This window comes from Dermacentor albipictus, chromosome 7, assembly GCF_038994185.2.
Source record: "Dermacentor albipictus isolate Rhodes 1998 colony chromosome 7, USDA_Dalb.pri_finalv2, whole genome shotgun sequence".
NCBI lineage: Eukaryota > Metazoa > Arthropoda > Arachnida > Ixodida > Ixodidae > Dermacentor > Dermacentor albipictus.
In genome coordinates this window covers 90467119-90493474 of record NC_091827.1, presented here as the reverse complement: position 1 = coordinate 90493474, position 26356 = coordinate 90467119, and the positions used below count along the sequence as shown (strand labels likewise).

At 47.5% G+C, this 26356-nt stretch overlaps 1 protein-coding gene across 1 annotated transcript in view; it reads left to right on the top strand.

The window, feature by feature from the left end:
- Positions 1-24839, top strand: part of LOC135908752 (protein toll-like) — a 33720-nt gene extending 8881 nt beyond the window's left edge. The window contains exons 2-6 of the mRNA XM_065440599.2: positions 9580-10447; positions 13386-13954; positions 14317-14455; positions 15534-15858; positions 21600-24839. Of these exons, the coding sequence (XP_065296671.2) occupies positions 9580-10447; positions 13386-13954; positions 14317-14455; positions 15534-15858; positions 21600-21897 (2199 nt within the window). The 3' untranslated portion in view covers positions 21898-24839. The remainder of the gene's footprint in view (positions 1-9579; positions 10448-13385; positions 13955-14316; positions 14456-15533; positions 15859-21599) is intronic.
- Positions 24840-26356: the final 1517 nt, after the last annotated feature.

The following is a 26356-nucleotide window of genomic DNA, read 5'->3' as shown; positions in this document are numbered from 1 at the left end:
TTCTTGGTCGCGTTTGTTCGGCGAGTGGTAGTGCTACGGCATGCTATACCTTACTCTGCTGATCACCAGAGCGTGGATGAGGCGAAGCGTGTCCTCTTCTCGTCTGCCCTTGTGGCTCCTTGTAATTCGTTTAATAATCCGCGAGATCTGGTTGGTGGCAGACCTTAGGGACAGAATATCGGCAACCAGTGCGGATGGAACGACAAGATGTCCAATTCTTTTTATACAAGGCGTTGTTGTGGTGACAGAAGGAATATGGTGAACGCGTGAATGTCCGTAGAGGATGCCAACTTTGGCCTTACAGATAGTCCATAAGTTGCCCGGACTCTAAATCGTCCCGCTGTTGCCGAGCCAAGTCAGATATATTAACCGCACAAAGGAAACGACCGTCATCATCAGCTTCATTTGACACTTTTGCAAGTGTAGCGCGTGAAAGACAGTCAGCGTCAGTGGGCCTTGGGCCAGACTTGTAGACGACTGCTACATCAAATTCTTGAGGACGAAGGCTCCACCTGGCCCGGCGTCCTGAAGGGTCATTGAAGTTTGCTAGCCAACAAAGCGCCTAATGGTCAGTAACCATTCTGAACGGTCGAGCGTATAAATATTGCCGAAATTTAGATATCGCGCAGACGACAGCTAAGCATTCTATTTCAGTGGTAGAGTACTTCATTTCTGCATAGGTGAAAGTGCGGCTAGCGTAAGTGATGGCACGTTCAACGCCATCTTGCCACCGCATTAGGACTGCACTGAGTAGGATGTTGCTCGCATCTGTGTGCAGTTCAGTGTCGGCATCTGCATCAAAGTGTGCGAGTAAGGGAGGGGTATGCAGGCTGCGCAGAAGAACGCAGAAGGCCGCTCTATGCTCCGGACGCCAAACAAGCGAGATTTCCTCCTTCGCAAAATGTGTGAGTGGTTCTGCGTTGTTCGAAAATTCTCCACGAAGCGTCTGTAGTATGAGCAGCGGCCCAAGAAGCGACGCATGTCACTTCTGTTGGCTGGTGGTGTAAATGCATCAACATGCATACTCTTTTCTGTGTTTGGCCAAACAACTTCATTACTAACCACGTGGCCGAGGACATCAAATCTGGATAACCAAAATCGAATTTCTGAAGCTCTAATGATAGGTCTGCTGATCAAATTGCAAGGAACACGGACTGAAGTCACTGCAAGTGTTGTTTAAACTTCCGAGAAAAAAAAAACGACGTTGTCTGAATAGACAAGACGTGATTTCCACTTAAGACCTGAAAGCACGGTGTCCATCGTAGATTCAAAGGTCTCGCGGGAGCTGATCATAATCCGAAGGGCAGCACCTTAAATTCGTACAGGCCATCGAGAGATACGAAAGCAGTCTTTTAGCGATCTCGTTCATCAACTGCTATCTGCCAGTATCCACTGCGTAAATCCATTGAGGAGAAGTATCGGGCATGTCGAAGACAATCTGGAGAGTCCTACATGCGGGGAAGAGGGCATACATCTTTTTTCGTCACTCTGTTCAGTTTGCGGTAATCCATACAAAACCGAAGAGTGCCGTCCTTCTTCTTGAGAAGTACAAGGAGGGACATGCATGGGCTGGTTGAGGGCTGAATAACGTCGTCGTCAACCATTTGCTTCATTTGACAACGAATCATCTCTTGCTCTTTTTCTGACTCGCAGTAGGCGAGCTTACTCACGGGAAGTTCGGTCTGGTCTGTTATAGTACGGTGCTTGGCGATGGGGATCAGTGATACTTTGGACGTGGATGCGAAACAATCGCTGAACATGCATAAAATACTTCGTATTCGCTCTTTCTGTGTGACTGAGAGCTCAGGATTTGCATTGACTGCACTGACAACCACAGTGTCACTCTTGGCTGTTGCAGAAAGCTCGGCAAGCGTAAGACCTATTGCATCCGTAATATATTCAAAGTGAGCAATGGCCGTTCGCTTTGCCAGGTGTTGGTACCCGTCGCTGAAGTTCATCACTTAAAGCTCAGAAATTCGGCCGTTCTCTTGAATAATGCCGAGGGCGACACAGCTTTGTCGAGCCAAGAGCACCGACATGCTTGCTTCAGCTATGCTGCTGTTAGGGCCGCAGTCGCTTTTGACAGTTAGGAACATACTAATTCAAGGCTAAACTGTGACATTGTCATCAGCAACACGCAGTTGGGTCTTGCGCGAGTCACTATTTTGCAGCACCTAGGCACAGGTGTGCGCAAACGTTATTATCAGCTCCAGAAGGTCGATAACAGCAACGTGCTCGCGAAGAAAATACATCCCAAGGATGACTTTCAGCGGGCACTCGCGCAACGCAATAAAGTAAGCTACCTAAGTTGACTGACGGATTTCGAGCCTGTCGGTGCGTCTCCCAATCGGCGTCAGGCGATGACCTCCTGCTGTCCGAAGGCTTCGTCCGTGCCATGGCATCGTAATCTTTCTCAGTTCAGCAGCTAGTTCGGCACTCAAATCCGAATAATCGGCGTCGGTGTCCATGAGAGGAGGGACCGGGTAGTCGTAAACATGAATAGATATGTCTGCGGAAACACCTTTGTAGTCGACGGCATGAGGCGGTGAAAGAGAATCCTTGGCGGTCGGCTTGCTTATCAGGGCAGGAGGGTGTTTTACAGATCCGTGAACAGCGGCCTCACCCCCGGAAACTGCTTCACCTGGTTTCCCCGGCGTGGGCTTGGGGCCCTAATGATTCTTCCCTCAGTGCCATGAGCAACGGCAAGTGTTGGCGAGGTAACGTAGAAAGTCTAGGAGATGGAGAGCGGGACTGGCGACGCGGAAAAGATGGGGACTGGTGGCTCGCCATGTACTCTACGATAGGCCGGGGACGCTTACCATCACGGTGTCGACGTGCGTCTGGGCGAAACCCATGTGCTCTCGCGGTATAGGAGACCTGCTTCACTACATTGGTAGCAGATTGGCCGATTGCGTTGACTGTGCCAAACAATGCATTCCCGAACGTTTAGACTTGGGCTTGCGGAAGGCAGAGGGCTTGAAAGTATCGAGGGCTAGAGAATGGTTGTTCCGTCGGCTGCGTGGGTGTGCGAGCCGGATAGCTGACTGCTGGCATGGAAGATCTTAAGGGTTCGGCGTACGTCAGAAGATGGACTACGACTCAAGGCGTGACCAGCGGCTTTACCAGCTACCTAACTTTTTGCGAACCACATCACATAAAGTAGTCACGTGGGATTGAGCAGACATTTCATGAATTTGTTGCAGCTCCTCGCGTACAATACTGCGTACGAACTCCCCTATTGTCGTCAAATCAGGGGTGGTCATGGATGACGACAGACAGACGTGTAGTTGCTTGGGCGGTTGGAGTGCGACGACTGCTGCGGTAGCATACGGTCCATAGTTGTGTCGTTAAGGAAGTCAGCTACGATACCTGGTGGCCAGCGCACAAGACCTGCGAACAAATAATGTTTCACGCACCGTATCAATAAGCGTACTTTGTTCTGCCATGCCGGCTTCAGCGCTCCGAAAAAGCCTCGACATGGCCTCAACGAACATGGCAATACTCTCATTTAGTGTTTGATTCCTGGAATAGAGGGCACGGTCTGCTTGCTCTTCCAGGTCTGAACTTCCGTAGGTATTGCGCAGCTGGCTACAAAATTCTTGCCAAGTGGCCACATAAGCTTTATGGTTTTCGAACAAGATGCGCGCCGAATCCTCGAGGGCGAAGTAGTCGTACGGGAGGTTCTGGTGGTCGTCCCAGTTATCGATGCCGGCAACGCGATTGTAGTGGTCAGCCAGTCCTCAACAACGTCAACGCGTTATCGAGAAAATCCAATTTGGCTGCTGATTGAACTAGCTTTCACGGTTTTACACTTTACTGAGTGTGAGTCAAGGTCAAGGTCAAGGTGTGAGTCAAGTCAAGGTGGTTGTCTTAGCTGTCGCCGTCTGTGCCGAAGGTTAGCGTCGAACGTGTTGCGATTTAAGCTGGGAGCTTCCCGTCAGTCACAGTGCATGGAACAGTTTACCCAGCATGTCCACCAGTCACGTTACCATATATATGACAAAAACTATCAAGTTTGTTCTAATGGAAGCAGAAAGTTCCAGTTCCGGCACCTTCGCGGAGAGTGCGTCTTCGTCGTTATCGGCCTCAGCTTCAGCAGAAACGGCAAACTAACTACGCAACCAACTATTATGCTGGTGGCAACATGATATACTTTGTCTTCGGTATTAGTGCACCTTGCTGTGCTGCTCGCTTGCCAAAGTCGCCAATGGGCATGTGGGCGTAAGGACGCCATCCGAACGACGCCACGCCGACGAAGAAGAGCTGAAGACGGCTTAGTGGCGATGGAAAGACTGCCATGGTATGACAACGACAGAATGACGATGCCGGAGTGAATACAGTGGGATGATGACACGTGTATGGTGACATTGCCGTGATGGCGACGGTATGACGACAATCAGATCACTAAACTGCAATGAAGATATTTGCACAACCACGACGGAGTGACGGCAACGGTACGACAACCGGTGCTTAAGGGCGATTGTCTTATGACGGTGCAATGACTTCGATGGCGTGGCAACAGCGGCATATTAACGAATAATGGACTACAACATGATTATTCAAGGAGCATGTAGACGGAATGATGAAAGAGGCCGCACTATAATGACGACAGCATTCTGACAGTAGACGTGGGTTTCGGAATTGATGAGGTTCGTGAAACGAAAGTGTGACGACGACTGCACGATGAAAACAGCCTGATGACGACTGTGTGACCAAGATGGAGGTATGACGACGGCATGGCGCGAGTCGGATCACGACGTTAGAATCAGGATGATGGGATGACTACGAGGGCATGACGAGGACAGTGACAGCGAATCGTGACGATAACTGTTTGACGACGACACAGTGAGGATGTTTGATCGAGGAATATATTACGGCAATGGCATGACGACGTCCATAAAACGAAGCTCGTGTATGACGAAGGCGTGATGATGTAGGCCTAACGGGAGGTTAATGGTGAAGCTTGACGAATGAGGATGGTACGGCCATGACCTCATGACGATGAGGCTATAATAACGGATAGACAATAGCACCTGTCTGACGAAGACGCATTCACCACGACGGCATGACGACGGCGGTATATTCAGATCGAATTACGACGGCTTGATTACGATACAATGATGAAAATGTTTGTCATCGATTGAACGTCGAAGGTGGTGTGGCGGCAACGGCATGAGGATAATGATATCACGACGACCGTGCGAGAGCGATTGTGTGGCGAGGATGAAGTTACAAAAGGCGGACGATGCTTTTGCAATGAAGGCAACGGAACGACTGCGACAGCATCACGGCGATTGGGTGACAACAAATGCAATACGGCTGCATGTGACGACGCCGGCGTGAGAAGAATCAGTTCACAAAGCTGCATTGACGACGATGCAAACCCCACGATAGCATCACGCCCATGAGCACCTAACTAGTTGGCCGTGCTAATAAACAAATTAGACCACATGGTCGGCGTAAGAGCGTAACGATGACGGAACGATGACAGTCAGATCCCGAAGATAGCGTGATCAGTAAAATACTAATGTGCACTAAAACTGTGTTTATCCCCATTAGCAGTCTAATCCACATCGCTGTCTGCCTGTCTCTTAACGTTACGCCTAAGGTAAATCTCCAATGTCGTTTCGCGGTCCTTAGCTTCTTGTGAGGCTTCTTTGTTAACCTCGAAGTCTTTGCTCCGTATAGTAATACGATAGAATGCAATGATTTCAGATAAATCGTAGTCGCCTATTGCGTTCGGCTGGTTAGTATTATACTCAAATTGAAAGCTAAAACTGAGCTAAAAGGCAGGATGATGACGAGAGCAGGCTAACCATGCAGGCGCTGACTAACCAATTTTTGTTGCATATCAATCTCAACGTATAGTAAAAGTGCAATCATTAGAAGGAGACAGCTCCCAGAAACTCATGTGAGAGTTCCCTAAGCATGCGTCAGTGTTGTTCTGCTTGCTCATATCTACGCTGCCCGGTGTCATTATTATTATTATGAAACATGATCCGACGAATACAAACGACAGGGCTGCGGCGACAGGAATGGCTGCCGACGGCGGCGCAAGGTGAATGGATGACTCAAGGAAACTGCACAGGTGGCGGCGCCAGGCGCGATGTTGACGTTCCGATCATTGTAAGGCGTTATGACACTTTAGCGCCTTATACATCCGCGTTGAACCATTATGAACAGTGATCAACCGCACTCCGGCTGTGGCTGCGTCTGGAACGGCTGCGAGGGCCGTATCTTGAGAGTTGCCTGCGATTGCGACAGAGCGCGCCGACTTCTGACAGCCTCGTGGGCGATGTGTTCCCGCCATTGAGTCCGCGTTGAAGAGAGACGTGCGGGCGCCAATCTTGAAGGCGATCGGCGAGAGGGGCTCATTGCGGCGAGGGATGACAACTTCGTTGCTCTCTGTGTTCTCGCCGCGTAGCTTGCGTTGAAGCGAGAGGCAGCACGAACTCGAATTCATTCGGTGCTTTGGGCGCTATCTTGAAAGCGATCATCTTACGGGACGGACGGATGGTTTTTTTCGTTGGGTAAGCAGGCATGTGCTTACGCATTTAAAGCTAACAAACAAGTACATAGCATGACAGGGTTACCAGTGCTGTGCCACGCACTATATAATTGTACAATCACGTTGCGGTGTAGTGAATGCGAAGGCACGCTAGCAACAAATTTCGTCCCATTTATGAACGCTGAAGGATTAAAAGGTTTTACGGTATGGTATTTGCCTAAAACTGCGAACTGAAAAAAAGACATATATTTACAGTTATATTTCTTGCTGAGTGAACAGTATGGTAAATGTAGGTTAACTAACTGCCCCTGGTAAATGAAGTATTATTCTAACGCATCCCTCTTCTCGTCTAACTCGCCCGCACGACGTGCAGGCCATGTGCCCATTACCATGTATTCGAACATTTTTTGTTGCCCTCGAGCAGTCCATGAAGGCTCTTAAAAAGGACCATCTGTCAAGTCATTCTACCTTACCAAACCTACCACTTTCGCTGCGCATCCATCAGGTAATCCCGTGATTCTGGAGAGGTTTGACGTAGTATGAACTAATAGTTTTACAATCGTTTTCAGCTTTGAAGATTCCGTCATATAAAGCATAGCGATCCAACCCGAATGTAACCACCTCCGACTGCAGCCGTGCGTGCCTCTGCGATTCCCCGCCAAGCATTCACAAAAGACGGCATGCGGGCGAATTTAGTGAAAACGCAAAACTATAAACATGAAAGTATTTTGCAACCGTATTCAATTGTTTTGGCTGCACTTAGAAAACCCTGCTTGGGTTAGACGAATGCTTATCACGCTCTTGATGATCTGATAAATTGGAATGTCTACCTCGGCACAAATATGATCGAGACATGCTTATATACATATTGTGAGTGGTGAAACGGCAAGTAAACATTTAAATACTGATCTGCGGGTCATATGAATGCTCTAAGCACCTGCCCACGCAGACAAACACACACGCACTCAAGCACACGCACACACACACACACTCGCGCGTAAACAGACGCACACACACACTCACACACACACACACATACACATACACACACACACACACACACACACAAACACACACACGTTCAAAGACTGCACATCGCGGTAAATTTTCCCAGTTAAATGCGATTAAAATTTTTTGCCTAGTTCAGGCGTTTTGAATCTATCTATCTATCTATCTATCTATCTATCTATCTATCTATCTATCTATCTATCTATCTATCTATCTATCTATCTATCTATCTATCTATCTATCTATCTATCTATCTATCTATCTATCTATCTATCTATCTATCTATCTATCTATCTATCTATCTATCTATCTATCTATCTATCTATCTATCTATCTATCTATCTATCTATCTATCTATCTATCTATCTATCTATCTATCTATCTAGGCAGTCGTGGTCGCTCCATTTTCATCATTCCTGCTTCGTATCCTCTCTCTCGTCGTCATGTTGTCGTCACACCATCTACGACGACCTAGTGACTCAAGTTTTGCAATAGCTTTGGCCACTAGCATGCGGTAGGTTTCCTGATGCCATCGTGGTCGCGCATTGTCGCCATTACAGCTTTTTCCCCCGACTATCCTTGTGTCCCCGTCATTGCAACAATTCTCGACACCAAACATTCGTTATCATACCGTCGTCGTGATTGTGCCCATTCTGTCCGTCACTTCAGTTTGGTCATACGAATCTCTGGAAGTAATTGTCGTTATGGTCTTCATCATACAGCAGTCGTAACGCCATCGTGGTCATAGTCTCGTTGTGATCTCACTACCTGCAAATCTTTGTCATTTCATCGTCATTTGCGTCGCCATTATACAGTCGTCGTCCTATATTCGTTGTTGTGTTATTGCCATAACATGGTCCTGGTCGTTCCATCTTCGTCGTGCTAGCGTCATCATGCCGGTCTCGTCACGGCGTCGTCATCAATTGTGTTTTTACCATCTCCATTACATCACAAATGTAATTTCATTGTCGACAAGCCGTCGTCATTATAATGCCTTCGTCGTTTTCTGGTCGTCATTCTAGCGTGTCCAAGCTTTCATCAGTCAATCGTTATTGTGCCGCCGTTGCTATGCCGACGTCTTTCTACATCATCGTCATGCAATTGTCTTCATGGCTGTCATCGTCACGCTGTCGTTTCATCATCGTCATTACTGGAGCAACGTCATTCTCTTGTGTTCACGCCGTCATCGTCATCGTCACACGGCCTTCGTCCTTGCACCGTCGTCAATTTTGTCATTCTGCTAAACACGAGGTCGGGGGATGGAATCCCGGCCATGGCAGCGGCATTTATGTGTGAGTGAAATGCGAAAACAGCGGCGTACTTAGGTTAAGGTGCACGTCAAAGATACCCAGGTGGTCCCAATTTCCGGTGGTCCCCGCAACGGGTACTTCACAATCAGATCGTGGTTTTGAAACCGAAAACCCCATAGATAAATTTAATTTTAATTCCCATTATCCAAGAGTAATCGTCCTAACCTCATTCAGTTGTGGTTGTGCCTTGGTTGGAATGCTGTCGTCGTCATTGCGTGGTGGTAAGACAGTCGCTGTCAAGCGTTCGTCCTCATGCCGTTGCCACCGTGGCCTCGCCATCATTGGCATTGCAGCTTCGTCAGCTGGTTGTCCTCATGCTGTCGTCGCCATCACGTTAACCTCATGTCGTCGTTGTCTTGTTGCCGTTACACCATAAACATCATTTTGGAATCGTTATGTCATTGTCATCCTGCTGCCATCATCATGCCGCTCTCTCTTTTTCGATCGACGTTATTCCTTTTTCGTTATTCATAGTTGTCACTGCGTCAACATCATGCCGTCATGCTGACGTGCAACATTTTTGCAAGCCATTTCCATACAAAAGTAGGCTGCTACCGGAGACGGTGTGTGTCACATATAGACGAAGCAAAGTCAGCCTCAGAATGGCCACTGCGGATTTCGGATAAACAAGACTTCATCAATACGGGCTGTTGTTACATTGCTTGAGTGCTAAACACATTAGTGTCGACAGTGATCGTGTAATGAGTTGTGCTTTAATTTTTACGCTCACAAACGTATATTCTTTATTTGCAGGTCCTTCTTCTCACCCAGAACAACATCAGTGATACGGACAGCATATCAAGATCCACGTTCCCATGTTTGAAGGAACTCGCCCTTGGACAAAATCGCATTAATGTTATATCGAAGTTTTCATCACGTAACTCTGGAATTCGACGTGTCATCTTGAGCAATAACGCCGTCACCGATATAATGCCGGGAGCTTTCAAGCTACTCGGCAAGCTGACCAAGCTGGACCTAAAAAATAATAGTATTTCATTCTTAAACGACTCCTATTTTGCTCATGATTCCATTCTTGAACACATAGACTTTTCTATGAATAAGGTAACGACGCTTTCGAACGTATTCAATAGGACACGAATGATTAAAGTAATGAAACTATCGTTCAACCAGATTCTGGACATCAGCGTTGCCTTCATTGGACTGACAAAACTTCGTGAGCTCTATTTGAAGGGCAATTTAATTTCAAGCATTGAGCATCGCACGTTTCAAGACAACATTCGCCTAATACACATCGACTTGGCTTCAAACAATATCAGGTGGATTGCAAAGAACGCATTTGAAGGCCTTTTGTCTTTAAGAAGATTGCACCTGGACAGAAACCTACTGCTTTCCCTCAACGGTTCAATAAGAAATCTGCCCCAATTGCAATATCTGGGTGCTGCGTTTAACGAGATATCGAGCTTGGAAAAATGGGAGTTTGGCAGTACCAGTGCTTTGACTGCCATTTGTCTCCAGGCGAACAACATCACCAACGTGGAAGGGGCTTTCATCGGTGTGACTGGCCTGCTTTCCTTGAACCTAGGCGATAATCAAGTGGAGCTCCTCCGAAGAAGTGATTTTGCGCTGGAAATCTCGGGCGCTCTGGCTGTGACTATTTACAGTTACGTACCTCCTTTGATTTCTTGGATCCTTTCCCTGAATATAGCCCACATTGTTCCACTAAATAATGCTTGGCTCTGATGACGCCATCAAACAATTCCTGTACTGTTCCTCGTAACACTTGTTCTGTGGTCCGAGCGCTGCTGCGCCTTCGTTATCCTGTGGATCTGTGAGCCTCCAGTAAACCGCGCATGGTCAAAACGTTATGGAACCGAGCGATAGCAATCCGTGCAATTACCTAGCCCACCTTGCTAAATTTGCTTACTACGAGCTTTAGCGACCGACTTATAAATCGGAGAAGGAGGCGCCAAGGGTCGATACATAGGCGACAGACGATAGTAGAACTTGAGCCATATGAGCATTGTTGAACGCTGTGTTTGTGTGATGTTTCGCCTTAATTAACTTGCTTTTATCTTCCTGCATTACTCTGTGCAGAAGGAGGTCAGCGTACCGTTATATTGCGTAAAGGCGTCGCTAAGCATTTTCAACAGCCTGCGGAATGATTATGGAGATGACTAATAATATTAATAATTTGACATTCAATAAATATGTGTTATAGTGCCCGCGATGAAACGATTGGCATGGGTACTGAATAACTTCAAAGAAACATGATCACGAGATCACCACGGAGTAATTTTAGGGCAGGTAGAATGGTACACAAAGAACTAAGGCTGTGATTTTTTCGCATAAAACAGGTATACCTAAGTACAAGCTGTATGGACAACTTTTGCCTTGAATGTCATGAACTACATTTCGTGTGAAACAAGCAAGACTACTGGCAACCTAGCATAGCAATAAACCTGCGCTATTTGTAAATGAAGTTTGAAAATGCCGAATAATGATTGAGTCTGAATGTATGGATGGATGGATAGAAAAATTTATCGTGAGTCCTGAGATACGCGGTTATCACACAGTGGGCCGCTCCCACATAGGGACAGGCAGGCCGAGCCGGGCAGCCCCATAGACAATGCCTAGGTTTCGTTCCCGTAGTGAGAGCATCGCAGTCAGGTATTCCATGTTGGCTGGTCTGCTTTATCCGTGCCTCGTAGCGAGGAGCAACGCCAGAGCATATGTTCTAAGTTAGCTGAACAGATCGAGTGTAATAAACATGGGCTGGGGTATATCCCCGTCTACAAAAGTCTGTGAGTGATTGTCTGCGCTTTGGTCTGTTCCTTATCAGGGAGCGGATAGCCCCTCCTACCAAGCTAAAAGTGTTGTGTGGCCTCGTTGTAAGGGGTGGGAGAATCTCTGTTGTTCGGAGTCGGAATGAGCCTTAAATACTTCTTCATAAACATGCTGGTTTTGCCAGGTGGCACTCCGAGAACGCGTGTCAACCGCTACTTGTGAAATCGTTCACTTACGTAAGTGCCACGAACCTGTCGCGCTTACGGAAAACATAGTCCAGCTCAAACACATTGAACGCAGCCTATGTGGGCAAGCATGGGTCATCATTGAAAGAAAACGGGGTTGGTGATATTTAAGAAAACAGGCACCCGATATACTGGGGCTTCGCATTGGCGCGCCAACGTTCGCCAACTTCTTTTTATGCGAATATGCGCTTTTCACGCTAACATTTCAATAAGAGACAAATACGCGCGCGAGTGACCTTTCGCAAACCGAACTCTTTTGAAATTTTTTGCTTGCAATCTGTTTACTCGTTCTTTTTATTCCATTTGAAATAGCACTGTACGCAAACATCAGTTATTCAACTGACCGATTGCTTGCGGCGCCCACCGTGTAACATTGTCCCGATGGCTTACCGGCGCTGACGAAAATTGCAGTTGATTCATTTTTCTCTCTGAGGCACTACATTAATACCGTTGCAGAAAGTAGTTTTCTTCTATTGCATTTCAGCGGGTACATGGGGTTCACACTACCGAGAACAACTTTAGATACAGCTGTTTAGCAGAAACTTAACCTCGGAGATTACGACACGTAATGCATTGGCGACTTCTCTTAGACACAATCGCCGAGGCTAGGTATAAATTTTATACCAGTGTTATAATTTCGACCACGCCTAATACAAGGAATGCTTGCACATCCCTTGTGGACTTGAGGACAGTGCGGTGACTTTGAGAGTAATGAATAAATTCATTTTGCGCCCGTCTTCTTACTATGTCCTATTTGCTTTGATAATTTCTACGCAGCCGTAGCACTGATGTCGGCATTTGGACATGCCATATTAGTTTGTATTTTCACACTTTTGAGCTTGCGTTCATCAGAAAATACTCTTAGTACAGGGAAAGTTGCGTTCTTTGCACTGCTTCACTGGGCTGTTGCGGACTCAGCAGACGCAATTGGAATACGGCTGCTATCCATCCGTGAAGGCGACTGCTGTCTACTAAGCAGCAAACCAGTTGGCAGTGCACCGCGTGGTGCCCCTACAATCGATGAAATCTGCTGTTAGAGAACGTTGAACAGGTATTGCAGCAACAATGCAACCAATAAAAAAAGTGTAAATGTTTATGCAAAGTTATGCTGAAAAATAAGCTGCCTCAGCTATACGGACACAGCGTCTACTTAAAGTTTATCTCTAAAATGCTTCAACGTTTGGCTTGTGATCGGTCTTGTGGTAACTTGTGAAGTGGTGCTTGTTAGTCGTAACTGAACCCAAAAGTTCGCCCGGACCGATTGTCATCGCTGCTAGACTCTTTCAGACAATATACATGATATATAGCCTAATGCTGAATGTTAAACACAGGACTTCAATGACTGACAATCACTCAAGTGCGCATGCTGATATAAAGAGATTGCAGCATCATTATAGACTACTTCAGCCTGCCTAGTTGTTCGCGAAACTCTTACAGGAAATACGAAGCACTTTGTTGATCGGCTTCTGCTGAAAAGTTTGTCCCCACGTAGCGTTCGCTTACGAAGCGACGTTTGAAAGTTGAAACTGCTTACTTGTTTCTGATTCTCTCCTGATTTATCTTCCCTAGACAACCCTTTGATCTGCGACTGCAGGTTGGCTTGGCTTATCAAAGCGGACAGTGAGATCCGGACAACAAGAATGACAACATGCATGCAGCCATGGTGGCTTAAAGGAAAGCAACTGCGCGAATTAGCGCAGGAAGATTTCTTCAGGTGGGAGGATGGATGCGACCCTGGATGTCATTGCAGATGCAATGATGAATCTCTCGATAGGCGAGAAATTGATGCGAACTGCTCGTCGGCGACTATCGGCAGGATTCCGAACGTGTTGCCGGACGGCACCATACGACTGGACCTGAGCGGAAACGAACTGGGATACTTGGACGGCACTGTCAAAAAAGCAGCTCCTCATCTCGAAGTGCTGTCGCTAAACAACAACGCCTTGTCTCGTCTAAACGTGTCCTCTATTCCAGAGAAAGTGCATTCCCTCGACTTACGCGGCAATAAGCTGAACCGTTTACCGTACTCGCTGGTGACACAACTGAACCTCAGCTCCATCTGGCTGTCTGGCAACCGCTATGCCTGCGAGTGCGTGGACTACAGGTTTAGACAGTGGATTCAAGCTCATGGCAACGTGGTGAGAACTTTGACTTAGTGACTAGTGCTACTTAGTATCTGTCATATGAGGTTTTTACTAGGATGCTCAAACATCTCTCCAGTGGCATAAATATTATTCTATAAAGTGGGGATCTAGCTTAGGATTTGCTTTGTAAACTAAATTGTTCTACTCGTACACCTCTTTCTACAGGCTGTGTTGATCATTATCGCTATTGCAGATTTAAAAGTTCTTCGTGGGAGTTCATCGAATATTCTTAAGTACGGATAAGAGAGAAAACATGTTTTGCAATATGCCACCTCAATTATTAAGCAATATATGTTTTTTTCAAGCCGATGCAGTGGATTCTGATGCGGTTGTAATCTTGCACTCATCTTCGATAGGTTCCGGATGCCAGAAACATCATGTGTGCAAGAAACTCCAACCATCTCGTGTCTCAAAAGAAATTCGTTACGTTGGGACAGAAAGACCTCTGCCCGCCCGTGATACCAAGAGGAGTGGTGTACCTCCTGCTCGTTTTCGGTAAGTGAGCTATGAGCTCCTAGAATGTTTCGAGCTTTGTGTAGTCGAGTTATGTGGTGAGCAAAGTGATCTTAATGATCCCAGCAACCTGGTGAAATGGATGTAATTTATTCGTTATGCTTGTTTTGTAATAGCTACGTTGGAAACTGAACGTGAGTATTTCAATGGCCGATGGCGGCCGTACGACGTTAGCGTCTATTCCACCCTTGCGGGAACAGTTGTGTGGGAGGCTTGAAAGCGCGGCAGGATCTTCTCAATGGATCAGAACACGAAAGTGGACGGATGCGAAGGCGGGGGATCGCCGGTTGGGCACATACTGCCGAAGGTGCTGAGCGCGGGCTCTCACAAGAACAGTGGAAACGTAGTTCGTTGACTTAAACTGAACGTCAATTTTATTATCTAAGGTAAAATTATACAATGTCCTCTCAAAGCGCGAGAGCTATGATTCACAACCAAGAAGCCTAAACTGCTCGGATGCATCGACTGGATTTTGGGTAAACAAGAGGATACACGTGCCCAAGCGCTTACTGAAGAGGCCTCTCAAAGTTGTAGGTAGCTCCGCGGTGAATACGTTAATGCCGATGGTTCACAGCAAATACGAAAGAAGAGACTGGAATCTATTCGGTTTCGCAAGTACGTGGCGGTAACTTGCGGATGCATTCTGAGGGCGAACTTCACATTCTCTGATCAATGATTCCCCAGTGATGGTTTGTTTAGCTGAGGTTTCATAAGATGTGCGTTATCTGTGACTGGATCAGGATTTTCTACACCTTGGTTAAAGCAGCTTCACATTGTGACTCATGGGAGTCGAGAAGCGGCGCATCAACTTAAGCGCTCTGCGTATAACAGTCACCAGGGTAACCCCCCGTATAGGGTAGCGCTATTGGTGCACGGGAGTAGAGCATCTGTGTCATTGTCGCAATGAGGCAAAATAAGCGAAAAACTTTAACCAGGTAATATCGTTCTATCTTTCAATCGGAGAAATATTCACACAGGCGTCAATGTTTCTTGACGTACCAAACGGACAACATGTCCATCCATGGCTCTGAACTGATACGTGGCATTGGCTGGCGAGCAGGTATCCTGGCGATCATATTAGCGCTGTCGGCCGCTTATCTACGCTACAAGCAGGCACTGAAGATATGGCTACGCGGTCGTGGCGTGTGCGGTTTGGCGTGGGGCGCCGCGGAGGACGAGCTGGACACGGATAAGCTGTTTGATGTGTTCGTGTCGTTCAGCAGCAAAGACGCCGACTGGATACACGAAGAAATCATTCCGCGACTGGAGGCCAACGGCTTCTCCTGCTGCACTTACGAGCGCAATTTCAAGGGCGGCTTCCTTCTGCAGGACATCATTCACGATGCTGTGGCGTGCTCACGACGGACTCTTCTTGTTCTCACGCAGTAAGTAGTTACTCTTTCACGTGCATCTGACAACAGAGGATGTTAGAGTAAACCTTTGGTGATTGTCTGGGATGGAACTCTCCTTTTGGTTGTGAAAAAAGTGAATGTACTTGGTAGACACGCGTGTGCCATGTTGGTAACGAGCTCTAGCGCCCAACGAAGCATGTGTGCTGTCAGTGTGGACAAGGTTTTTGTATAGTTTAGCGAACACTTATTTTATTAAAATTATTTCAACGCAGCTTGGCATCCCCATTTCCGTGCTCTATTGTTCGCTTCTCGCATTCACAATAATGTGGGAGTTTGAGTGTTAAATCTCGTACCATGATTAGGCATCGTACGCCTAAATTTTAGAATTTTGTATCATTCTGCATTTGCTGCCGGAGGTAATTTGACATACACCCGCACTAGGCCTGCTCGAGAAATTCGAAATCTCAGTTCAAATTTCTATATCTGTTGAACTGTCTTGTGTATTCAGTATATAATTGTATAACAGAGAAAAATGCGCTAGTTAGCAGGCCTTAGCCAGGGCAGCGGCCAAACAGCAAGGGACGACAATTCGATGATATCCCAACTCAAAAACTACCTTGAATATGTAGGTACAGACACATAGCGCAGCGGTTATGCAAAGTTATGTATAGCAGATATGCAGACACGAGTTTCCGTAGTACTCGACGCGTAACCATTTACGTAGGTCCCTTTTATCCTGCTTAAGGAAAGCCTGAGAGAAAGGGCAAGCAGGTCACCTGGACTTTCTTGATTGCTACCTTACACGTTGGACGCAGATGTAACATCTAAAGACAGGGAGAGAGGAAATACAAGAGTGTAGGTCAATCGCACACACTATGCATGGTTGGGCACTCATGTTTGTTGCCTTCAAGTACTATAAAAGACCTCATATGGCTTTCTGGGCTGAAGAGCCGTCGGGTCAGGTACCCAGGACCTTCGTTTCGAGTAACCATGATGAAGTTGTTGCGGTCAATCGCTTTCGTGCAACGGCGGCTTTCGTTTAAGCCATGAAAACAGAGCTGCGCAAGGAGTAGCCATACGTAAACAACTGAAAGCCATTATCGCAAACGCGCTCCACAAACCTTCCATTGACATTGTAGCCGTGAGGTTAACAGTGGCAACTTGCTTATTATTTAGTACTTACTGCTTTATTAATTAGACCAAGAGATACAGGAAGCCCTTAAAGTCGTACTGATGGTTTCAACGTCACAGAAGGCTTTATCGTCACAGAACTCAGCAGCGGAGGTCAGCGTTCACAGGTGAACACATATAGCGGAAAGTAACAAGACGCTGTGTGGCACGTACTCCAGGGTGCGATAAGGAGTCTAGTAAGTCAAAAACTTGTTGCCGAAATTACTGTTGTACAAACGGGCGAAGATGACCCGTAGAAATGTCGCGTATCACTGGGACGTTGCAGCCGGCCAGTAAGGTATCCGCTGAGCGCAGAGAATCATTGGCAGTTTGGAGTACTTGAAGTTCATGGGCAGTGCGCTCAGTGGTAGAGCGGCGGTCGAAGTCAATGCCGGCACGATGTATTGCCGGCACGACGCAGCGTGTAAGATTGTTTGTGAATATATGTGTGGGTTTTTCGGTTTCTTCTTTTGGTAGGAGCTTTTGTATATTCTTCGTTCCAAGCAATAAACTTCAGTTGCAAGTCAGCGCTCGTCCGTGTCGTTTCTCCCTGCTTGTCCCCGTGGAAAAGGCACTGTTCTGCGTCAAAAAGATTTACATGGCTTGCATTTGTATGGATCCGTGACAGAGCGTCAGCAAGGGATTATCGGCAACATTGATATGCCGAATATTTGCAGTGAATCCGGAGATATATGCAAGGTGGCGATTTTCGCGGGGACTGTGCGAGGAACTCTAAGAGGTAATAACATAAATGTGCGGTTTGTGGTAGGTGCTCATAAAGAACTCACGCCCTTCGATGTTGTGACGGAAGCGGAGGACTACGAGGTGCAGTCTTAGCAATTTGCGATCTAATGTCCTGTAGCGCGTTTCTTGACGCGTCAGCTTATTTGAAAAGAAAGACATAGGCTGCCATGTCTTGCCTACTAGACGTTGAAACACGACGCCAGCCACTATGCAAATAGAGTAGTAGTATCAAGGGCGTTCTCGGCAGGGCGAAAATGAGATTCAGCAGCATTAGTCCATAATGTAGGCGTGCTTGCACGTGGTGTGCCAGCTGGAACTGTGCAAAAGGTGGAAGAGTAAAGCACAACGAGGAGTGAAACGGGGATAGTAATTGATGAGGCCGTCAAATGCCCGTAATTGCTTGGTGGAAGGCGGACGTGGAGAATCTTTATTGGCTCGAACACGGGATGGGACAGGTTGTATGCCATGATCGTCTACTCGGTGGCCTCGCAAATCGATAGAAGCAACGCCAAACTCACTGTTCGAGATGTTTACGACCAGGCCATATTGATGGAGGTGTTCAAACAACTTAGATAGGTAAGATTCGTGTTCCACATCAGAGCGAATGAATACAAGAATGTCGCCTAAATAGAAGAAGCCACAAGTAAGGCCACGGAGTACTTGATCGACGAACCGCTAAAATGTTTGAGTGATATTACGGAAGCCGAATGGCATGTGCAGGTATTCAAACATGTCAAAAGGGGTAATGATTGCGGCTGTAGGAGTGTCAAAAGGCTCGACAGGAATCTTGTGGGAGGCTTTAACTTGATCCACCTTACTAAAGAAGTAGCAACCATGAAGTGATGCGTTGAAATTGTGCATGTGGGACATAAGATACCTACCGGCATCATCACATTGTTTAAGGCGCGTTAATCGCCACACGGCAGCCAACCACCCGTCTTCTCAGGCACCATGTGTAAAGCAGATCACCAAGGGCTAGCGGAAGGACGAGACAACCCCAACTCGAGCATATACTCGAATTCTTGCTTTGTAATTTTCAGACAGTCTGGCGCTAAGCGGCGAGGTCGGGCGAACATTGGTTGTACTTTAGTGACAATGTGGTGCGTGACGTTGTGCACTATGGGATGATCTGGCGAGGGCGGTTCGAACGGCTCTGGAAATTCCAGTAGCATGGTGGACCACGGTTTCCGTACCTCGGTGTGTGCTTGTACGAGAAGCAAATGTGGTGCGGACGTGGAGATACTTTGTACGAACAGGTTTGTTAAGGAGTCAACAAGGCAGCAGTTGGGAAGGTTGACGAGAAGGTTGAACTTCCACAGAAAGTGAGCGCCGATGATCGCCCGGCAGACGTCGACGATGTTGAATAGCCATTGAAAAGGACGTCGCTGACCTAGTTCAAGAGTGATAGATTTCCGGCCATAAAATTTAATAGTACAAGCGTTTACGGCAGTGAGAAAACACGTGTTATGGCGATGTCTTCTGTGGCCGTGAAAAGTAAAGGGAATGGATCAAATTTTCGCACCAGCACCTGCAAGATACCAAAATTTCGTAATACGCTCAGTGACGTAGAAGAGACGGCTTGATGTAGGGCCAGTAGCGCTAGTCGTCATCAGTAACAGGCCGACCGTTTCCCGGAAAGTTGAATGGCGGACGGTATTGCTGTGCGCAACTGCCATACATGGCGTGATTCCAACAAATAAAGAGAGACGGAGGGCGTTACACATTTTGGTAATGCGAGCGATGCCATTGCTGATCTTATTTGCACGAATAGTAAGGCAGCCAACTGGTCAGTTAGCTCCTCTATTTGAAGAACAAGGTGTGTACTTGAACTGTCGGGTTCGTCAAAGTCCTGCTGTAAGTAGTGTTGTGTCGCAGCTGGTGCATTACAACTGTCAACAGTGGATATCACAGGACAGAAAGAATCCATAATCTGGTCTAGCATTGTCGCTAAGGCCTCGTCAGACGTGGTAGTAGGTGAGGCACATAAAATCATGCGTACTTGGTTCAGTAGACGCTGGAAGAAGAGATCCTGAAGGATTTTTGAATCTGCTGATGTCGGGCTGGTTCCTAGGAGTTGTGTCATGCGGCGGAGCAGCTCAGTCAGTTTTCTGTCGCCAAGTTCCTCCGATGAGAGGAGCTGTTGAATCCGTCGGTATTCAGAGTCGGCCCTGTGCCATAGTACCTCCCGCTTGAAGGTGTCGTAGAGATCATCGTGCGGAAGAGCTAGCGAAATGTCGCGGACTGCAGTGGTCGGGCTAAGCGCACTCACGACATTTTCGTAAATGGCCCCCGGAGATGTGACTAGGTGACGGCGAAATTGCGCCTCGATGTGGACGAGCCAGAGTTCTAAGTCCGAGTGCCCGAAATCAGGCAGTTTCAGTGCGGTGACGGAAGACATTCCGTTTTACTCGAGACGTCATATATCGACGGCCGGTACCATCACGTTGAGAAGAAACTTGGTAGACGTATGCAATGTGATGTGGTATCACGTCCGGCTCACCAACTTGTAGAACAGAAGGCCCACAAAGAATTGCCCTGTATTTATCAAGTGAGTACGTTGATGTGCGTTTACCATCTTCGAGCCTATATGCCTGAAGGCGCGAGTCTAGTGTCTTGTTTCTTCCATCGCGCGGGTCTATGAGTACTGTCCACAACACTTTATCAACATGGTTCGTTTGAGCTGGGACCATGCATGACAGACGGCGAGCTAGGATAATAGGGAAAGGCAAGGATCTCGATTCTGAGCTGACAGCACACGATGCAAAAGGACAATGAATACAAGAAAAGCCCAGGGGAAATGAACAGTTTCCGAAAATTGAAATGCAGAAATGATGCGATAAAAGGAAATAGCTTATGAAAAGGCAACTTGACGCAAACCCACATTGTTCGCATTATGTATTCGATCCTCTACCCTCGAGCAACCACGGTGGTCATCCTGCCATCCTGAATTCAGGGGCATTTGTTTGTACATACTATACTTATCCAGGAAATGTGAGCGGCATAGTTATGGCAAGGGTAGGGTATGCGGAACGTCCTCTGAACAGCAGGCGCCCCATAATGCTTGCCCTGAAGGGCAGGCGACTGGCCAATATAACGTCTTATGCTATTTTTGGTATAAATGCTGCCGAAACCAAGAACCTCGCCTTTCAATGAACCATAAGGGTATGAGATATCGAGAGGTGCAATCTTTTAGTTAGTATCAATCGCAAGAACTGCGCAAAATATCAAGCGAAGGAAGGCAGCCGCGTAGAGTGCGGTTCTTTAGGTGCACTGGCCTGAGTGGCAGTTTCTAGTCCTACTATGCAGCAGGGTTCATTCACTGTTTCTCTTTTTCCCCAGGCTGGGTAGCAACGGCAAGGCTTGTCTTGCTGACCCGAAAGGATTTCCTCCAATTGCTTTCTCTTTTCCTTAACTCATTCCGACAAAGTTACTATCCCTTAATACATTGATGGAATTCTGCGAAATGAAATACATATTGAATTCCATCAGACTCCATTCCACTGGCTTGATTCCAATGCACAGGTAATCATTGCTCCATCATCGCTGTTTTCCAGTGCTCTCGGAGCAAAACCAGAGCCCATAAATATCGGGTCCTGCTTCGACAAGATATTCCTTCGCCTCACTCATTGGCCGCTATTAGGGTTTCGGTGACCTGCGATAGAGATTGCGGTATGTATTCTTGGGGGGCATACCTGCCATTGGGACTTGCATAAAGGTGTACATGTGAAAGCGTGTCATCCAGAGGAGCGAGGCATTCTACATGTATTTGCTCCTGCTGGCTGCTCTTCATTTTGACGTTAGAGTGGGATAAAAAGTGAAAACAAATTTGATAAACGAATGGTTTGCGTCCGGTGTCGCAGGAACTTCTTGGAGAGTGACTGGTGCCGCTTGGAGTTCCGGTTGGCACACCAGCGTGCTCTGCTGGACAACGTCAATCGACTTGTCATTGTCGTTGTGGACGAGCTAGTGCCTGGTACAATTGATGAAGACCTGCAGCTGTATCTGCGTGCAGCGAACTACCTGCGTTGGGGTGAGCCGAACTTCTGGGACAGGCTGCTGCACTCGCTGCCCACGAAAGAAGCTAATAGAAAGCTCATCATCGAGGGAGTGCCATCGCAGCTGACCGCAAACAGCACTGGCGACATTGAGCTTGAATAGCTTTTTAGCTGCAACCATAGAATTAAGAGAGAGGATAAAAGGAAACGATGCACATTACAAAGTAATGCAGTGTCATTTTTGTCATCGCGAATACTGATCAGCGAAAATCATAAGCACCGCGCATCTGCGTATCGCACGAGCCATGACGCACGCGCTCTCGTTCTGGATCCGGCTTGCCGCAGCCACCGCGAAGTATTCCGCCTTCACTTATTTTCAGAAAAAAATTTAGGAATTGTTGCAGGTTGCTTTAGCCGCCATCACGAATTCTTGCTATGTGGACCAAGTATAATGCGCCGTTCGCCGAGCAGACCACTGCCATGAATCCTTCGCAGTTATACCCGCTGCTTCCACTGTTTTGGATTAGAGGGCTGCTCGAACAGATGGACGTCATCGTGGAGCTGAATGGGGTTAGTGCATAAAACGTGAAACACGCCATCCTTGTGAACACCCTCGCGTGCAAAATTCATCAAGTTTTTGTCGTCCCATCCGACAGCCCACTACTCTACGATGATCTGCGCCCTGCGGTGCTGGACTATTATGGTTCCCGGTACCTCCCGCTTCCAGAGCTCGACCATGCGGTACCACACCTGCCACCACCAACCCCTTCGGCGTCCATCGCCTCAGGTGTAGCACCGACCGCCTCTCTTATTGTGCCATCGCACCACGTCGAGCCGCACCAGCTTGCTTCGGCTAATGCTACATTGATGGAGATATGCGCTACTCCGGAGTCCTTCGCCCGTGTCTCTGACGCACTGAGTCCGTCATAAAAGCCTGCGCGCCCTTTTTACGTCCGGGGAAGTTCTAATTTGAGTTGCCTGCCGTCTATACGGCTTTCTTTCCGCCGGCGATGGTCCGCGGCAGCGGTAAGACCGCAGACCCAGAGTGAGCCCCTGCGCCGCCTTTGCTTGTGTCTACAGCCGTGCTTATGCCTGCCCACCATCCGAGATCCAAAAATACTGGAAGTTGTGGCACCCACTAAGGTAGTGCTGGTGCCATCGATGAGACCCTCGCGTCGCCCTTCTAGCCCTGCCATGGTCTGGTACCCTTCCACCAAAAAGAACATTGTGCCCTACTGTGCAGTAGTGTCGTGCGTGCAACCATAGGCACGGATAGATTGTGCCTCTGCTTGTTCCACTTTACTTCTGCTGGTCGTATGTACGGCTATGTCCGCTTCAGACCAACACGTCGGCCTCGCCAGATCGTGCGTAGAGCGTGCCTTTGTTGCTGCCCTCATCCACTATGCTTATTTCACATTCGTCTCCGAGGGGATTCACAACCTCAACCGCTGCCCACACGTTGATGACTCGGATTGACAGCCAACCTTGTCCATCCGCAATTTCAGCTTTATTTAGACTTCAGCTCTGTGGGGGAAGCCATCTGTAGCGTCATCTGTATCATCGCGAGAGCTCAACTGCCACAATCACAAGCGCAATAAACCCGCCGATGTTGTTTGGGCGTTTTCGCTATTAAGCAAGGGGCCGGGGGATCAAATATCGGTGGGAGTGGTTACGCCTCCATGGCGTCGGAATAGAAAAACACTCGTGTACCGTCACAGGCAGCGCGGTAAAGACCCCCTGGGGACAAGCTGTCCCTCACATCGGCACGCCTCATAATCATAATGTAGTAATGGCACGTATAACCCGGAATTTTATTAATCAGCGCCGTGTGTCTGCATGTGGCGCGAGAAACGTGAAACGCGCTCTAGTTCTGCACCGGGCTAATCGCCGCAGCCGCCCCTACGCTCTCGGCATTCAACTTTGTTCCCAAATAAACGCAGGCAACCAGAGCCGGTTTCTGCGCCGGGGCTCAGCGAGTCAGCCTCCAACCTGTCGCCTGGCGTTCGCCCAGTGATCGATCTGTCCGCATTATTTGGTGGGCCAGCGTCGAGTATGCGCCATGCCAAAAGATTTCATTGGCCGCGCCTACATTTCAGCCATGTTATCCGCGAAATTATGTAGTCCACGTCCTCTCTTTATTATCATTTCCCGCAGTAGCTCGTAAAATCAGTACATTGCTTGTCCTCGCTTTGTGGGTCTTTTGGCATTACAGCTCTCTACATAAAAAATTAGTAGTCGGATATATATCCCCCCGATCAGAATTCTTTTTAGGTGGGCAAATTATTGTGCACCCGAAGGCTTACATACTGCTCTAGATGGGGAGAATATGTGCGAAGGAAAACTTATCGTCGTCAATGCTTAGAGTAATTATACATGAGCAAGTCTAATCAACAACCCGTATTCAGATATTTCTTGGTCTGAAGACCACAGTAGGCGCAATAAGCACATTTTTGCCGAATCAATCTCAGCAGGAGAGACGCGAACTACTTTAGGTGCAGAATTAGGTCGACATACTCGCTCGTATGCTGTGCCTTTTAATTTTGAGAGCGACGTCCCGACACAATTGAATGAGAAAGGAACAAATACAGGAAGCCAAGCTTCGAGTTTGTTTTACTTATAATTAATAACCACAAGAAAGTATAGTACAAGTAATGACACATTTGGCCGAATCCAACCTAAAAATGGCGTTTTTCTCAGAATAACTGAAATGTTCCAATACCTTGGGATCTTACGTACGCAAATTTGCCTAGTTGCTTGGCGACTTCCAATATGTCGCGGTAAATGACTTTTCTAATTTGCAACGCTCAAATCACTGTCAGTTACCTAGGAAATAAATAAATGCCCGCTTTGCCTGTATAAGCTGTCAGTCTAAAGCTATTTATCTCCATATAACATTCCCATTGTCACGTGATTTCTCGGACGTGTTGATAGCTTTAGCTTATTTGATGCTTTTTAATGAGTACTCTTGCACATGTCTTATGCTGCTGTTTGGTGTGGCTGTTCTCGTGCTTCGAACAAGTTCAAGTCGCTTTTCGTGGCTTTTCGTTCTGATGCCCCTGTGCATGTTTTGTCACGAGAATAAATAAACTTCAATCCTGCACCTGCTATGTGACTGGTGTTGTTACTTTTCATAGACGCACTCTATGGAGGCTGCACCACACTTGCAGCCCGATCCGAGTTTACAGCTGCGGAGCCTCATTTGCGCGTGGACGCACTTGACCCATGTTGCATGGTGTCAAAATGCTGCGGATCTTTAAGGTAAGCTTGCAAGTTGGCGTGCGCAGTAAACGCTGGTGACCAGTGCACGGGCATAATCGGCAGTTAATGCCATGGCGAATAAAGGCCTATTGCCGGGAGCGTTGGTTCTAGAGATAACTCTGGTGGAAGGGGGAATAGCCAGCAGTTTCAAGACGGGAAGTGCAGAAGTAAAATAATGCAATGTAAACAATAGTCATATTCATGGTGGTTGGTTGAAAAAGTACTTTGATAGCATGTCTGTAAGGGTTCGGCGCAAGCGATCACTTAAGTCGCTCGTTTGTAGATAGCAGGAAGTGGTAACTGTATGCTGTGTAGAGAGGACATGGATGATGCCATCAATGAATTTTGACAAACACATACGCCCATGCTCTGTGAGTGTTTGACATAACAGATAACATCATGTGGGAGAAGTCCGCTGCATAAGTTGTGCAACTAGTAGGAATGGCGCGTCTTATGGCGTTGTGAGTCTCAATATCTGCAGTGACAGCAGTAGACTTGTTCTCCGATGAATATTATGTATGTATAGTACGATGTGTATTATGTATTATGCATGTTCTCCGAGGTCTAAGCCGACATAATAAAGGTTCCGCTGGGATGCTGAGTGGCTGCAGGCAACCATCCTGGAGCAGGGATGGCTTCTTGCGAAATAATTAACATAGGTGGCAAGCGGCGACCTCAAGTGGTATAACGCTTATATCAGGAGTAGAAAAAGCAGTGCCGTACTATAGGTACGAAAGACGCCGAGGTGTCCCAGTCGCGCAGCTGGTGTGTCGTGTAGTTCTCTCAGAACGGCTTTAATAAAGCAAATAGATCTCTTATTTATTAAAGCAAACAGCTTTCCAGAAGCGTTTCGCTATTCTGTCGCATGACAATAATTTCCGGTGGTTTCTGCACAAATTTTAATGCTACTAGCATTCTTAGGATCCTTCAGGTACTCTTTGGTGTCTGTCTGTCTGTCTGTCTGTCTGTCTGTCTGTCTGTCTGTCTGTCTGTCTGTCTGTCTGTCTGTCTGTCTGTCTGTCTGTCTGTCTGTCTGTCTGTCTGTCTGTCTGTCTGTCTGTCTGTCTGTCTGTCTGTCTGTCCGTCCGTCTGTCTGTCTGTCTGTCTGTCTGTCTGTCTGTCTGTCTGTCTGTCCGTCCGTCCGTCCGTCCGTCCGTCCGTCCGTCCGTCCGTCCGTCTGTCCGTCTGTCTGTCTGTCTGTCTGTCTGTCTGTCTGTCTGTCTGTCTGTCTGTCTGTCTGTCTGTCTGTCTGTCTGTGCATTTTAACATTTCCCACCAAATTCGAACACTGGGTAGGCTATGGTCGGCTAAGCAAAGCATTGAGTTGCTGAGCTCAGGGCACCTGGTTCGATAGGAACCATCGG